We start from the raw sequence: 17,781 nt of genomic DNA on the forward strand, positions 1-17,781 counted from the left end.
TCCTCAGCCTTACTGGGTTTTATAGGAAATTCATCAAGAACTATGCGATGATCGCAGCTCCCCTCACATCACTCTTAGCCAAAGACGCGTTCGAATGGTCATTAAACGCTCAATCCGCATATGAGCAACTGAAAGCAGCCATGACAAGTGCCCCTGTGCTTGCCCTACCTGATTTTGACGAACCATTCGTGATAGAGACAGATGCCTCCGGCGCCGACATGGGCACGGTTTTAATGCAGAAGGGTCACCCCCTTGCATTTTTCAGCAAACAGTTTGGGCCACGCATGATCCACGCATCAACCTACGTTAGAGAACTTCATGCAATCATCACGGAAATACGTAAATGGCGCCAATACCTTTTGGGGCATTCTTTCACCATATTGATAAATCATAAAAGCCTCCGCGAACTCATGTCACAGGTCGTCCAAACTTCAGAACAACACTACTACCTCTCTAAGCTTTTGGGCTTCGATTATACGATCCAGTACAAGGTGGGATCATCCAACACCGTAGCAGATGCATTATCCCGAACAACACCCAGGTCCTCCGACGAGCTCTTTTTACTATCAGTACCTAACCTCGATTTTATGAACGACCTGCGACACACCCTTCATTCCAGCATGGACTTTCAGACACTGCTATCCAAGGTGCGTGAACATCCTCAGGATCACCCTGACTATCGAATTCACAATGGGTTATTGCTGTTTAAAAATCGCATATGGTTAAATGACGACAACCCGTCTATACCTAACCTCATGCTAGAATTCCATGCAACTCCGTTAGGGGGGCATCTCGGGGTAGCTAAAACCACAAACAGATTAGAATCCAATTTCTTTTGGTCATCCCTGCGAAGAGATATTAAGCGCTTCATCAGGGAATGCAGTGTTTGTCAACAAACCAAGACGAGTACACAACGCCCCGTTGGCTTTCTTCAACCACTTTCACCACCAACTGGGGTCTGGGAGGACATATCAATGGATTTCATCACTCAGTTGCTGTAATCTCACGGTTACACTGTCATTTTGGTTGTGGTGGATAGATATTCCAAGGGTATCCATCTTGGAGCCTTACCCACTAATCACTCAGCTTTCAAGGTTGCTTCTTTATTCATGGACATCGTATGCAAGCATCATGGATTTCCAAAGAGCATAGTCTCCGATAGAGACCCACTCTTCCTGAGTTCCTTCTGGCATGAGCTTTTCCGGTTATGTGGGACACGCCTGCGCATGAGCACGACTTATCACCCACAATCCGATGGGCAAACCAAAGTCATGAATCAGGTTTTAGAGCAATATCTCAGATCATTCGTCCACGAGCAACCAACTACTTGGTATCGTTATCTCACATTAGCATAATGGTGTTATATCATATCTCTTCATTCCAGTTCAGGGTTGACCCCGTTTGAAGTCATTTATGGTAAGCCACCGCCAGCGTTGCCACACTACCTTCAGGGTGTATCCTTAAATGAGGTCGTGGACTCTCTGATGTCCTCCCGCCAAGAGATTCACCAGAAGCTACAACGACGACTACACAAGGCGTAGGAGACCATGAAAAGACTAGCAGATGATAAGCGTCGTGATGTTAACTTCACCATAGGACAATGGGTCTACGTTAAGTTACGGCCATTCCGTCAACGGACAGTCGCAGGCCTGATACATCCCAAATTGTCCAAAAGATATTTTGGGCTGTTCCAGGTGATAGAACGCGTAGGCCAAGTCTCCTATCGACTCAAGTTGCCTGAGGAAGCGAGGATTCACCTCGTGTTCCATTGCTCGCTTCTGCGAGAACACCATGGTCAGAAACCAATAGTTCGCCCTCTATGCATCTTGGATTCTAAACTCGATACCTCCTCATCCCCACCAACAAGACTCGTGCTCATCCAATGAGAGGGTCAACCACCAGAAGACACCACCTGGGAAAAGTGGCCAGAGATTTAGGATCTTCATCACCTTGAGGACAAGGTGGTGTTTGCGGGCGAGGGTATTGTTAGCAATAACCTACAGGACCTCGAAGCTACTGAAGCTGATAAAGGTACCGAAAGCATGGAACCAGGACCCGATGAAGCAAGGCCCAAACGAATAACTTTAAGGCCCAGTTATTTGAGAGACTACGAATCGTGACTTGAGGGTAGCGCCATTGTTGTACCTTAGTTAGGTATTCGGTTTGTTATGGCAGTTACAAAGGTAGTTAGCACCGTTAATACGGTTAGGAAGGCTCCTGTGTAATAACCCTGCAATGTATAAATAAGTAACTGCATATAGTAAATGGGCATGCAAAAGCTTACGTAAAATTCTCTCTCTCTCAGGAGGTTGCCTTCCCTCGAAGCAAAGCTTGTTCCCCCCCCCCCTCTTTCCTTTCTCCCTTAACCTCTGCTCTTAACAGTGTCTCAATAATTGTAAATACCCTGCTATTAGAGTTCGACTCATTCTTTTGAAAAAAAAATATATGTATATGTATGTGTGCATATGTTAATAGAATTGTATATTATAAAATTAAAGTATGATTGATATTTATTCAGTTTCTCTATTTTTCCTTTATCTTAATTTTATTAGTATGTTTGATTATTAGTTTTAAAATAAATTCATTGTATTTTATTCTACATGAATGAAAAGATATTATCGTGGAAATATGACATTCCTGCAGGACTCTCAAAATTAGAAATGATAACCTATAAGATTTTTTGACATTAACTCAGATTCGCTACTTCTACTTTATCATGTGAGTCTACTTTTTTATTTTAGCGTGAATGATATATGTGGTCTCGCAATTTTTTTTATGTTTTGTAAAATGGAATGATCACACAATTAGTTTATCCTTTAGTAATATGCTATAAATATATGATATGAAGAATCTTACATATTAATACCAACTGATAAAATTTAGAATCTATCTATGCATTAAATATAATTCAGTGATGAAAATAAGATTTTTGACATATACATACCCTTCTGCTACCAACTCAATCAAGTAATTTACTCGTACATATTGTTGTAAATTTTACAACTTAAATATATATATCATTAAAGTGCCGAATTCTCTATATGGTTCATGTTTGCACTTTCACACAAAACATAATACCAGCAACAAATGCTTAATGGAAGAAAATCAAACAATGTATGTATCAAATTGGTCTATATAAAGAGGTTGTTGGTAGCAATAGAACCAGCACAAGCAACTATTTTAAATTTTGCTTTCGTTTTCCCCTTTTTTCTGGTCACCATCATGACCAGAAAAAAGGTGCAACCCGCATTCATTTCGTATGATTCTGCAAGGAAGTTAACATACAAGAAAATGAAGAAGGGAATGCTAAAGAAGATTGATGAACCCAGCACCCTTTGCGGCATTGAGGCATGCGCCATAGTTTATAGCCCAAGGATCCTGAGCCAGAGGTTTGGCCATCCCATTGGGGCGTGCAGAGGGTGCTGGAAAAGTTCATGAGTATGCCTGAATTGGAGCAAAGCAAGAAGATGGTGAACCAAGAGAGTTTCACTGCACAAAGGATCATGAAGGGTAACAAGCAAATGATGAAGCTCATGAAGGACAACAGGAGAAGGAGTTAACCTTGTTCATGTTTCAGTGCCTTAATGAAGGTAGGGCTCGTCCTGATAATAACATGACTACTGCTAATTTGAATTTTCTTTCATGGATGGTTGATCAGAACCTGAAGAACATTGATAAAAGGATGGAAACTCTGAAAGTTAATGAGATGACACAAAATATTCAACCCCAGATGCAAACTCCAGCATTGAATTATGCCCTAGGGTCGGATATGAATACTGCTGAGCCCATGCAAACCCAGTGGTTTATGGACTTTCTTAATAATGGTGATGGGGATGAGAGATTAATAATGCCTGCATTTGGTGATGCTAATAATCCAACTCCAAACTGGCTTTTGGTCAAACCTGTTGCCTTGAAAAAAAGGGATGTGCTTGTTACCAGTCCTTTGGGGGATCATGTTTCAGTTGAATTTTCATTTGTTTGGTTTGGTTATTTTTACTGTCCATGTGTGTCAATGTGAAGACACAACAGTATAATCATTACTGTACGTGAAGACACAACAGTTTAATTTATTTTACAGGTTAGGTGTATTTGTTTTGTATTTTATAAGCTGTAAATTTTTGTTGGTTGTGTGTAAGAATTAAGTTTATGTCCACCTAAGAATTTTTTTATTGTGTAATATGTAATAGCTCTTTGTCAAATTGTCATTACATCTCCAAGAGGTGCAATCAGTTTAAGAAAAATAGATCAAAATAGGTTGTATGATTCAATGTGGGGGGCAAGGCCTGAAAAGCGAGTTGGTTTGACCTAGTTTTTATAGGTCACAAATTCAGTCACTTGTCTGGTCCGGACTGGACCACGTTAAATTGATCTTTTTGGTTGTATAAGTTTATATGTATTTTAAAGAAAGAAAAATTAATGAAAGCTGAATATATGCCCGAAATTTTTGGGCTTGCACGCATTTCACATGTCTGGCTTAGCCTCATTGGACCAAGCAAAATTGACAAAATTCTTTTTAAGTTTGGAATCAAAGATTCTAATCCAATTGGGTCAGATAAATTTTGACAACTCTAATTAAGTAGTTTTCATAAAAATTAAATAATATTTTTTTTCCACGACTAGTTTTAGTTATTTTTTCTTTTTTGTTACAAATGAGAGAAGAAAAAGGAATAAAAAGAAAAACTACTCAGCTCCCCATGGAAACAAGACTCCTTAGTTTAGTTGTGTATTTGTACGTGTAAGTTGGGATTTTAGATCAAATTCTAAATATTTTATTTATCACTTTTGTAGCTGATCAAATTCTGATCAATGCTATAAGTTGTTGCACAATAACGCGTGATTTACTAATACTAGTTGGAAATAGAAATAAAAAATATTGAAGCGTTGGGTATATATTCTAGAAATAAGTTGTGGAGCTTGACAATTTTTTTGTTGTTGGAGGAACAAAAATAATTAAAATTATAATACCTAAATCAAATGTAATAATTTTAATAATATTATTTTTCGTTGGCAATTTTAAGTATTTAATTATATCATGCAAATATTAATTATTTTTAAATTAATTATCTTTTATTATATTAAAATATCTTTTCCCCGACTTTATTAATAATATTTTTTTTACCTTTTTATGACTTTTATATACCATCATCAATAACTGCATAAAAAAATAAAGAACTTATCCGTAAATTATTTTTGTAAAACAAATTAAAAGACATATTTAGTTTTTTTTTATTAAATATAACTATGAACAAAAAATGAGTTTAAAGAATGCAAAAGAATAATTTTAATTTATATTATAAAAAGACAACTTAACTAATTATAAAATTGTCTATAAAAATAATATTAACAAAGAACTATCATCAAAAGAAAAAAGAGAGCATGAATTGCACGAAACAGAATTAATGTGTCAAAATGCAAAGATCTTTTTAAACAAAATTTAATTATATATTAGAAAAAACTAAAAATAGAAATAATTTTAATATATATAAACATTCTAATGAATAAGAAAAAATAAACATTCTTCTATTAGACGCGGCTTGCTGTGAGGTATATATATCTTGTGCCTAAGTTATACGTTGTGTGGACTCTAGAGACTCAGAATTGAAGCATGCTAAAGTTGAAACTGCTTCAAAGTTTAGAACAGTTTCCTAATCCAGAAAAAGAAAATTACAACAGATAAAAGATAGAGAAAAAAACATGCCCATAATATACACACAAGGTCAAAAGTTTGGGTGGGGACCACCGCCACCCTCAGCCCCAATGATGCTCTTCCACTGCTAGAAATTATATTTTTTTAGGGTATTCAGTATTAGTTCAACAGTAAGACAAGTTATAACTTTGTCGTTTTAGCCTTTTCTATTATTAATATTTTTTTAGAAAAATTAAAACAGATTGTAATTACTTTATAAATAATATTAATTTTAAAAACAATGAAATATTAATTTTTTCCTTGAGAAAATCCTCATTTCCTCAGACACAGGGTAACAAAACCTTCAATAAATTTTAAGATTTATAGAACCATATTAGACAAGCCAAGCACAAAAATTTTAAAGTTTTTCGCAAAGGAATTATAAATTTTTATATAATATTTAAATATCATCATGGTGTTTAAAACCACTACTATGTTGATTGTGTGTGTGACAACAGGTCCAAGTCAGCAAGTTTTGTGACAGTATTTAACGAGTATTATATTGAAATTATTAACAGAGTTAATTCTTAACTAATAAAAAGATCAAATTAAACCAAATTTAAAATAATAATTAAATTAATTTTTTCAATAGATAAAGAATTAAATTGAATCTAAACAATAGTATAAAGGACTAAAAATGTAATTCGGTCATATTTATTTTTAAATTCTAAACTTGAATTAAAAAAAAGAAATTATAAGAAGTACTAAAAAAAAGAGAAAGAGAAATTAATGTCTGTTGATTGAGCACAAAAGAACTAAAAAAAACACAATAAGACCAGTGCAATGCATTCGAAAGAAAAGAAATGGAAAGACAATATTGTTGGGTTGAGCCAAAACAAATTAAAATAAAATAGAAATAAAGAAAAAATATAGTGGGCCAAACTCAATACTTTTTCTTTTAAAAAAACGTAGTTGCTATGCACACTTTTTTTTACTTATACACCATTTACCCCTTGTTCTTATTTTTTTCCCAAACTATCCTCTTAATCACACCCTTCATTTTTCTCCATTTGACCCCAAAATTAAAATAGGAATATTACAATAAAAGTTATTATTTATGGGTGGGGATAAAAAAGAAGACCTTGAACCATTGAGAAAACTTCATGTGCCCAACTCACTAAAAAAATCTAAAATATAGAGATTAACAAAAGAAAGAGAAGAGAAACAAATTTTACCAAGGGTCTAGCAGTCGACAACAAGGGCAAGCAAAAAATTCCCCTTTATATATTACTTTTTATGAAGATAAATTGAAAATCTAGATAGAAATATTGGTGTTGATGATAGAATTATGAGATTGACTTGATGGATGAAAAGAAAAAAAAAGAAATTATAGGTACCAATCTCTCTCACTAATTACAAAAAAATAATGAATTAACAATTAACATTTATGAAAAATAATATTAGTGTGGATGATGTAAAAGTAACGAAGTTTGGTGAGTTTGGGGGAATTTTCTAATTATTTGATGTCTCTTCATGTATTAATTATTTAAGAGTAAATTTGGAAAAAATAATATAATTATGGATAAATTTAATGTTAATTTTTAAATTAATCAATTTTTTTAATAAGTATAAATTAATCAACAAGTTTTATAAAAATAAATGGAGTAAGTATTATATATATATATAGTAAGAAATATGATATACTATAATTTGACTAATTCATCAGATTTGCTAGGACTAAAACCTACCATTTTTTTGTTGAAGGTGAAAACCAAAATTCACTACAATTGAATGAATTAAAAACTTAATTTAAACCTTTTGTAACGTATAGTTACATTTCACATGGATTTAGTCAATTCATTTAATATTTTCTAATTTATAAAACCTGACAAAGTCGGGCAATTAATATATAATTAAGTAACTTACATGAAACCTACCATTCTCGCACAAACTCAATCAAGTAATTTTGTAACTCATACATGCATAATATAAATTTTATACCTTAAATATAATCACAGTGCCGGATTCTCTGTATCTTCATTTAAGGAATGACATTTAAAAATTAAATGCATTTCAATTAAAACCAGCTGTCACTTACACACAAAAATATAATATCATCAACAAAAGGCTTACCGGAAAATCAAACCACTCATATCAAATTGGTCTATATAAAGAGATTGCTGGTGGCAATAGAAACCACAACAAGCAACTCTTCTCTCAATTTTTCTTTTCTGGTCACCATCATGCCGACCGGGACAAATGTAAGAATCGCGTTCTCCAATGATGCTGCAAGGAGGGCAGCATCCAGGAAAAGGAGGATGGGAATTCTGAAGAAGATGGAGGAACTCAACTTCCTAGGGCAAAGGATCGAGAAGCACCAAGAGAAGATAAAGAAACTACAAAAGGAAATCAGGAAGAAGGAGATGACCATGTTCATATATCGGTGCGTTCATGCAGGGAGGCTTCTGCCTGGTAGCGACAACATGACCCTGGATGATATGAACAATCTTGTGTCGATCGTTGAACAGAAAATGAAGGACATTAGTGGAAGGTTTGAAGCCATGGATGTTAAGGAGAAGACACCACACCAACCACAGATCCAATCACCAGCGTTGGATGAGTGCAAACCCCATTTAAAGGCAGAAGAAGTTTAAGGATTTGCTTAATGGTAATGAGGATAAGACAACAGTGCCTCCATTTGGATCAGATGTTAATTTCCAACTCCAAATTGGCTTTTTGTCTAATCTTTACCTTGAAAAAATTAAGCATGTGCTTGTTAGTCTCCTTTTGGAATCATGTTTCAGTTCAATTGTCCTATGATTTGTTTTTTAATTTTACTGTCCTAGCTTTTGTGTCAATGTGAAGACACAACAGTAAATCATTATACTGTCTAGTCTTCACATTTTATTTTCATGCGTGCAAATACATGTTGATTTTGCTTGACATGTTAATCCTGATCATTTAATCATTATGGTTTAAGAATGTTTCGCTTCTCAAAATGTATTTGTTAGTTGAATAAAATAGTCTCTTTTTGTATGTGGTTATCTCATGTTGTAGTCATATCCCAATTCCTTTCTTTCATTGTGTATTACCCTCACTATTATAAAAAAACTTTTTTAGGACACATTAACTACAACAGTTAACAAAGAAATATTGTTTTAGGATACACGGTGACATTGTGGTAATTTTTGCGAAAGCATACAACGACGATTATTTAATAACCACCTCCAATAATGAGTTTTAGGAGTACAATGACGGTTGATAAAAACCGTCGTAGTCAGTGCAATTATACAAAGATGATTTTTTCATATTAACTGTCTTTGAATAACCTTTTAAAAATTTTCACGAACTCACTGTTAATTTCATAGTTACCTTCCCCGCTCAACCTCATCTATGCACCCACACCGCCCACGAGATGGAGAAGACGCTCGTCGAGCTTCGTCTTCTCCATGATTACTAGCTCCGCCACCTTGGCCTTGCTACCAAGATCCTCGCCTTCAACCTCTCGTCTAGGAAGAATCTATGCGTTAACCTGTGGGTTCTCGCCGCTGAGAATTGTGACTCTGTGGATGCCGATGCCAAAAGTTGACCGAGTCGTGGGTTCGGGTGGTGGCCACGCTGGGGTGTGAGTTCTTTGAGTAGTATGAGAGGGTCGGGTCATCCGCGGTTTTGCCTCTTGGGGTTTATACATCGCAAGTTGGGGCATTTGGTTTTTCCCCTTCCCTTCCTCTTTTCTAAAAGCAAAGCTTTCATCTTTCTCTCTATCCATATGCTATGTATATGCTTATTCTCTCTCTCACCATTGATCTGATTCCTGCTTGTGTACTATAACCAAATTGGAGCAACCCCTTTTGCATCTAATCCTAGAATCACAAGCCTAGCTACCCATTTTCTACCTTCTCATGACCTGTAAGTAAAAGCTTTCTTCTTTTTGTCTTTTTCTTGTTACCCTTTTCCTCACTGCTTCAACTGAAAAAAAAAAAAAAGGAATTTGGGGGTTTAGTTTCCTTGTGGAAAACTCTCAAAATATGTTTTGACTTCAGTAGGCCTATTGGGTTGTGGTGTTATGGTATCTCTATTTATTAGTTTGTCATTTTTGTTATGCTTTGTTTTGTTTAGTACTTTTTGTTTTTGTTCTCTTCTTCATGTATATATCTGAGTATGTGTATGTTCCCTTTTTTTCCCCTTTAATTATTCTAAGCTATAATTTGTTGAATTACCTTTGCTAAAGGGCGTGTATTTGTGATTGGCATAGGTAATTGGCTGTGAAAAATGACGAGGTTGACTCGTGATTTTGGTGATACAATGCAAAGAGATGTTGTGCCTGCAGTTTCTTCTGATGTTGTGTTTGCTTCTAGTTGATTTCCTAATTATAGAATTGGAGCTAACAATAAGATAATAGAGACAAAGGATGACCCAAAAGTGCTATCAATGAAGGAGGTTGTTGCACGTGAGACTGCACAGTTGTTGGAACAGCATAATCATCTCTCCGTTCGTGACCTTGCTAGTAAATTCGAGAAGGGTTTGGCGGCGCCAACTAAGTTTTCTGAAGAGGTTACCCTTCCTTCTGGTCGAAACTCATTTTTCCCTCTAGGAATATAGTTTTTCCTTTTGGAGGGTTTTGCAACCTAAGATTCTTATTGTAAAATGTTTGCAACTGAAATAACCAATGATTATGTTCATAGTTTACTAATAGATTGATGTCCCTGTTTTAACTAGCTTTTTGTATGCTGGTTAAGTTTAGGCTAGACTTAGAGAGGCAGCATCATTGGAAAAACATGTTCTTTTGAAGAAGCTTAGAGATGCACTTGAATCCTTAAAAAGGCGTCTGGCAGGCAGAAACAAGGATGATGCAGAAGACACTATTGCGATGGTTAATTCTTTTTTAAAAAAAAGATATATATTTCACATTTATTTCTATCTAACAGATATATGTTCATATTTATTCTGTATGAAGCTGACAGTATAAATATAGTCTTGTTATTCTCTTTAAAAGTCAAATTGGGAGTGTGTATGTGGTGAATGGAAAGGCTTTGAGACTAAACTTGGGAATACTTTTTACTAAATTTTGCATAAGCTTGTAGAAGAAAATTTTCTATGTAGATAATACTAAATACCTTCATTGCTCCAATCACAGAAAAAGAATTTTATTTTATTTTAATGAAATATTCATCCTGGTGCCAGTTTATTTGTGCATTTGCAATCTTTTTAAGAGATGCAACTATAAATTATTTTGTGCATTCTTCAGGTTGAACCTCTTGCAGTTCAGTTGACTTAGAGGGAAGGGGAACTAATACAAGAGAAGGCAGAGGTGAAGAAGCTTGCAAATTTTTTTAAGCAGGTGAATTAACTTATTTTATGTGGTGATGGAAGAAGTTTTATTAGAGATAGGAAAAAAGAAGAAAGGAGTAAAGAAATATGTTGTTAGTTTATATCTTCTTTATATGCCTGCATAAAAAAATTTCCTTTACCAATGCTGAGAGTTTAGATTTATTTATAGGCTTCTGAAGATGCTAAGATTGTTGATGAGGAAAGAGCTTTTGCTCATGCTGAAAGTAAGGATGCCAGAGCAGCAGTTCAAAGAGTGGAAGTGGCACTTCAAGAACACGAGAGAATGTCTCAAGCTTCCGGGAAACAAGTTTGTGATATTTACTTGTCATTTGTAATGTTTTATCATGGGGAATTTAGTAATTCATGATGCCATAATGATAAATGCATCCGACTTAAATATCATATTCTTAAGATTTTTTTGTAAAATTATTCTTCCATCCCTTCTAGCTACGGGTAACATTCATATATGATATCACTACTGTCACAAATTAATATATAAATAAATAACACTAACCGATACTATATATATATATATATATAATATGACCTATGTCTTTGGTTATCTTAGTGTGGTGGAGCAAGTGTGATATCAAGATCTAGTTGTCATCTTCTTGCTCTGATTATAGTGTAATCCATTTTAACCAAGGTCATAATAGCAATAAATTGAATTTAATTTGGTATATATTAATTCTGCCTTTCTTGACATTAATTCCATTATATTTGCACACATGGTTCAATACTTTAAAAGGTTGTGAAAAGTATTTAATTTTTTACCGATCATATTTAAATAATTGACATGTAGAGAGGAAAACATAAGGTGTTGGACTGATACACATACCTATCTAAAACGGGATATTGATTTTTGTTTCCAACCCAATACGGCTGGTTTCCCATCATATTAATAAATATTACTAAATTAACTAACATGCCATTTTCTGTCAACTTGAAGTACTATATTTGTTTCATCTTTGCCAAATATTATCCTAAATAAACTAAATTTTAGAATTTAAAATAGTTTTTAACGATAGAGTTAAAACAGATCGTTTAAAAAAATTAATTAATTGAAGTTTATCAACTTCTAAAAAGAAGTAAAGTTAAAAAAAGAAAATATGTGAATTTACATTGAGATTAATCTTTAACCTGCTAGATATAGCATATCTTTGTACCGTGCTTGAATAAAGATTAACTATTTTAAAATATTTAATTATTATAAAACTAATAATCTTATAGTCTAATAATACTCTCAATATATATTTTAATTTGTGACAGTAGTGATATTATATATATACTTATGTTTTCCCTCCCTTCTAGTTTTCCATTCTGCTTGAAAGCCTGGAGCCCTGGACTAAACATCTTACTCTTTTGGCAATTGTTTTTATGTGATACCCTTGAGCTACTGCTTCCCCTTTCTATAAATTGTTAGTAATAACCATTTGAATAACATTTGGCTTTATGGTTAGGACCTGGAGCAATTAATGAGGGAGGTCCAAGAGGCTCGAAGAATTAAAATGCTGCATCAGCCAAGGAAGGTATATATATATTGAACGCATGCCCCAATTTTGTCTCTCATCTAACTGCCATTTCAAATGCCTTCTCGATCTTTTTCTAGGTTCCATTTGTCTTGGGTGTGTTAGTCTCTTAATTGTTTTCCTGTGTAGAATTGGCTTTCTTCCCTTTATTTCTTAGACTTCATTTTTCTTTGTCGTTAATATTTTATCAAGTTATTTCAAAGTGATGAATACATTGATTGTTGATTGATATATAGGTCATGGATATGGAACATGAGCTTCGAGCATTGAGGGTTCAACTTGCAAAGAAGACTAGACAGTATCTTCGACTTTAGAAGGAGGTATGCCTGTCATCTTATGCCATGTTGAAAAGATTATTATGTGAAATGCATCCATGGTCAATTATTTGATATTTTCTCAGCATTATCTGGAAGACTTAAAGCTGTTAGTTTTTTGAGTAACATGTTATGATGAATCACGTTTGGTAACTTCAATTTGGTTTTATAGTTTGGTTTTTGGTTTGGCGGTTGAAAATCCGTGTTCATAACATGGTTTGACATCATGCACGGATTATGTGGATAATATGTTTTTTCCATTGTTGTGTGTATAACAACTATTGGGGCATTTTATGTCATCTATGCTTCAGGTCATGCAGCGAATACTTTCATGATGTTCTCTGGCTATACTGAAAATCTTGTCCTATAATTCTTTCATATTTCTTTTATTTTTCTATTAGTGATGTAAAAAAAAGAAACTAAATACAATATGAAAAACATCAAACATGTGAATTTTCATAATCCTTTGCTGCTGTATACGATCTTTAGATAGACTTGGGGGAATCTTCTAATGTCTTACATGGTGTGATGGTAAATTCCATGATGGTTTTTAATTATATGAATAAGAATTAGAATTTGGGATTTGATGTTAAACTATATTGTTGTCTTAAGTGAATGTTAAGTTTCTTTCCTTAAATGGAGGACTTTCGTGATTGTCTTCCATTGACCATTGTAATCTTCTTTCGTTGATTATCCTTGATGCTACTGTTCAGTTAACAAGGACGAAGAAAGGTGGGGAAAATGTTCCACATTTATATGAACTTGAAGGGAATGAAATGTTAGGTTCTTATTTGCAAATTCAACCTTGCTCTGATAATGCCCTTGAAGTTTCAAAATGTTCAATTCAGTGGTATTGTGTATCATCTGATGGTTCCAAAAAAGAACTTATCTCAGGTATTGTTCCTATGTGGTTTTCTTTTTCTTTTTTTGTTGAGAATGCAAGTCAATTGACTCTTGGTTTATGCAAGTCAACTGTTTGCTTTTTTTTTTTTTTTTGTTGAGTATGCAAGTCAATTCTTATTATTCAAAATATTTTTAATTTTTTTTTAAAAAAATACATTTTAAGATGGTTTTCTGAAAAACCGTCTTAAAATATCGACATTCTAAGATAGTTTTCTCTTCTAAAAAAATCGTCTTAAAATCTTTTATATATTTTTATTTTAAAAAAAATATGATTTTCTAAAAAATCGTCTTAAAATAATATATTTTTAAAATAATTTTTAACTAAAAATCATCTTAGAAAAATATCCTTTTAAGATATTTTTAGAACCATCTTAGAATAATATCTTTTTTTAAAATGGTTTTTTAGAGTTAAGAATCGTCTTAAAAATATATCTTTTTTTAAGACAATTTTTATAGAAAGTGAAAACTTTCTAGGACATTTCCTACACCAATAATTAATAACAGACATAAAATACAGATTTTCACTGATGTAAAAAACCTTTTTTATAATAGTATTTATTATAAATAGTTTACCAGTCATCAACTACATAGATAATAACAAGGTTTTATTTAACTCGAAGTCACAGTTGTGATTACGTTACAATTATATCAAAATTAAAACAAAAAACACTGCAAGAAATAATATATGTTGCAGTTATATCAAAATTAAAACAAAAAAAAGCTACAAGAAATAATATATGGAGTCTTTGTCAAAAAAGAAATAATATATGGAGCTAATGTAGTTACAAATATTTCCAGAACTATGATATAGTGGTGAGATTTTAATTGCGGACCATATATAGTTTAGAACCTTCATAATACACAACGATTTAATATATGTATGCATGTGGTGCCGTTTATGCGACTAATCTGCAGGTTATGTTCACTATATAGGATAGGCCTTTGTCAAATGTTTTTTTAATCAAGACATATTTGGAGATTCTATTTGCTATTAAACTATTTCCTTCCTACAGAATGAATTCATTTTAGGATAAACTAATATCTTTAGTCACGATTTCATTCCTAAGTATGTAAATATCATATATTAGTTAAGAGACTTATCTATAGAACTACTTATGTTAAAAAATATTATTTTATATACCCAATGATCTCCAAATTATCAACTCTCTTATATAAAAAATATATATAATCTTTAGTCCTCCACAAGTACCTTTGCACGTTCTTAACAACTTTCTAGTTATCATTTTGAGAGTTTTACTAGTATCTACTAAGAATGCCAACTATGAAGGAGACATCCAATCTGATGCATACCAAGAGATTATCATGAAAAGAGCTTAATCTGGCATAGATTTTGATAACAACAAAAAGGTGTACTCAGCAAATAGGGGAGGTGCATTTAACAAATTCCCTCAAGTTTTAGACCCACAAATAAAATACTATTTTCTTTTAGTCCTACTTTAATCCTTATTTATTTAGTTTTTACGTTACAATATGTTTACCAATCCATATTTTCCAAATTCCCTTCTTTTTATAAGGCTTATTATCTAGGATAGTTATCTTTAATTAAGTTTTCACCACTTACTAACCTAGAGCTTATTATCTTTACCTCACATATTTCTATGATATATATAAATGATTAACCAAACTCAACTAGTAGAGCTTTAGCCTTAGGATTAACATAGGCAAGTAATTATATTTCAACTATCCAAACCTCATTTATCATTTTTTAAGTATAAGACTAAAGTTAGCTAATGACAATGCATATGTTCAGATGTATACACATTTACATATCTTTCCCCATTCAAACCTTAAAACAATTACTTGGAGTTGGAGCTATACACCATGTAGGTAGTAGGCTTAATATTAATTCTTTACTTACTCTTATTAAAACTTAACTCCAGACTTATCATGAGTAAAGTTACACATATAGGCCACTACTACAAATTAAAGACCCTTTTTAAATTGGTTGTAAAGACATTCCTACATCAGTTATGGAACGATTAATGTAGATTCAGTCATGGTAGAAAGAAGGACTTTTCTAAATCGGGCATAAGATTTTTATAAAAATTAAAATTAAATTTATGCATTATATTTAAGGTTTATATTTGTTTGTGCCTACAAGTAATTATATTTCTTTTGCTTTTTTTATTTATTTCTATTTCCTGGTTGAAGTGTTGAAAAAAATTAGAACCTGAAAGAGATCCCAAAGTAAGCAAGCCCCCAATGAGGATTATATAACACAAGTGCACAACCTAATTCTAAAACAGAAATTATTGATCTTATTGAATGAAGTAAGACATGTGTTGTTTGTTTTTTTAGAAGTCATTTAACTAATCTATTCCTAGTGCAAGGATGTTGCAACTCTTGGAGCGTATTGGTTACATAAATGTCGTCCTTCACACATATATTATAACTCAATTAACTGCATTTCATGTAATTTAGTTTAGATAAGTGCAATCAGAACTGCGACTTTGATTTAAAATAAAACCTAATTATCTAATAAGTTGACAACGCATACAATAAAGAGAATTGAATAATACTCAACAAATAAGAACTTTTGATATGCATGGTACCACAAAATGAGGTATCCACACACCAAAACACTTTATTTATGCAACCAACCAATGCAATTTGAAAAGTGAAATTAACACTCATAAACCATATTGATCAATCAACAGCTGGCACTATAGGAAATAAACATGGGAAGATCACTAGTCAAGAATGACTTCACATTGACACACAATTAAGGATATATAGTAAAAGAAACAAATCAAGCAAAAGAAAATACAATTAAACTCAAACATCATCCCCAAAGGACTGCTACCGAGTACATGTTTTTTTTTTTTTTTTTTTAATTTCAAGGTAACTGTTAAGGCCAACAATAAGCTTAGAGAGGGAGTTTGGCACCTCCAAATGCAGGCATTATTGTCTCATACCCATTACCATTAAACTTCTGCCTATGCATGTGATTTGCATTCATACCCGACCCATAGCCATAATTCATCAGTGTCATCTCTTCAGGTGCAGGTGTTTGCATCTGGGGTTCGAAAGCTAGGGTTTGGATATCGGGTTGGTATGCTGGTGTTTGCATCTGGGGTTGGTATGATGGTGCTTGCATCTGGGTTGGGAATGATGTTGCTTGCATATGGGGATGGTATGACTGTGTTTGCATATGGGGTTGGTATGATGCAGTTTGTATCTGGGGTTGGAACAATGCTGGTGATTGCATCTGGGGTTGAAATGTTGGTGTTTCCATCTGGTATTGGTATGTTTGTGTTTGGATCTGGGTTTCGAATGCTGGTATTTGAATCTGGGGTTGGAATGCTGATGTTTGCATTATCTGGGGTTGAAATGTTGACGATTCAATATCGGGTTGGTTTGGTGTCACCTGGTTGGCTTTCAGCATTTCCATCCTTTTATCAATGTCCTTCAGGTTCTGTTAAATCTCCGATGAAAGAACATTCATATCAGCTGCGGTCATATTGATATCAGGCTGAAACATACCTGTCTGAAAGCACTGAGCCATGAACAAGGACATTTCAATCTCCTTGTTTTCCTTCACAACTTTCTGTAACTTGTCTTTACTCTTCATGATACTTTGTGCAATGAAACTCTCTTGGTTCATCATCTTTTTGCTTTGCTCCCATTGTGGCTTGTTCATGAACTTTCCCAGTACATTTTTGACACCCGATTCAGATGGCCAGATCTCTGGCCGATGATCATTGGGGCCATAAACTATAGCACATGCTTCAATGCCACAAAGGGTGCTGAGTTCCTCCGTTTTCTTCAGCAGTGACTGCTTCCTTTTCTTGCATACTGTTTTTCTTTGAGAATCGTTGGCTATGAATGTGAGTTTCAGCTTTCCTGTGGCCATGATGGTGACCAGAATAAAGGGAGAAACAAAATGAGAAGTGAAAAAATTGCTTGTGGTTTCTACTACCACCAAGAATCTCTTTATATAGATCAGATTAATTTGATGAATAATACGCGGTTTGATTTTCTGTCTGAACGTTCCAACTGGTTTTGCACATTCAAATGTCACATTAAACATCATTCCATACGTGACGGATACAGAGAA

The 17,781-nt window shown here is 33.5% G+C and overlaps 1 protein-coding gene and 2 pseudogenes across 1 annotated transcript; 2 read left to right on the top strand and 1 right to left on the bottom strand.

Moving 5' to 3' along the window:
* The first annotated feature begins 3,222 nt into the window (after positions 1-3,222).
* On the top strand, positions 3,223-4,018 carry LOC114396262 (annotated as a pseudogene).
* Positions 4,019-8,895: 4,877 nt separating this feature from the next.
* On the top strand, positions 8,896-17,330 carry LOC114395757 (annotated as a pseudogene).
* On the bottom strand, positions 17,143-17,577 carry LOC114396263 (agamous-like MADS-box protein AGL80). Its single transcript, XM_028358163.1, has one exon. It carries the CDS (start codon positions 17,575-17,577, stop codon positions 17,143-17,145), a length of 435 nt encoding a protein of 144 aa, XP_028213964.1.
* Between the last annotated feature and the right edge of the window lie 204 nt (positions 17,578-17,781).

Source organism: Glycine soja, chromosome 18 (assembly GCF_004193775.1).
Source record: "Glycine soja cultivar W05 chromosome 18, ASM419377v2, whole genome shotgun sequence".
Taxonomy (NCBI): domain Eukaryota; kingdom Viridiplantae; phylum Streptophyta; class Magnoliopsida; order Fabales; family Fabaceae; genus Glycine; species Glycine soja.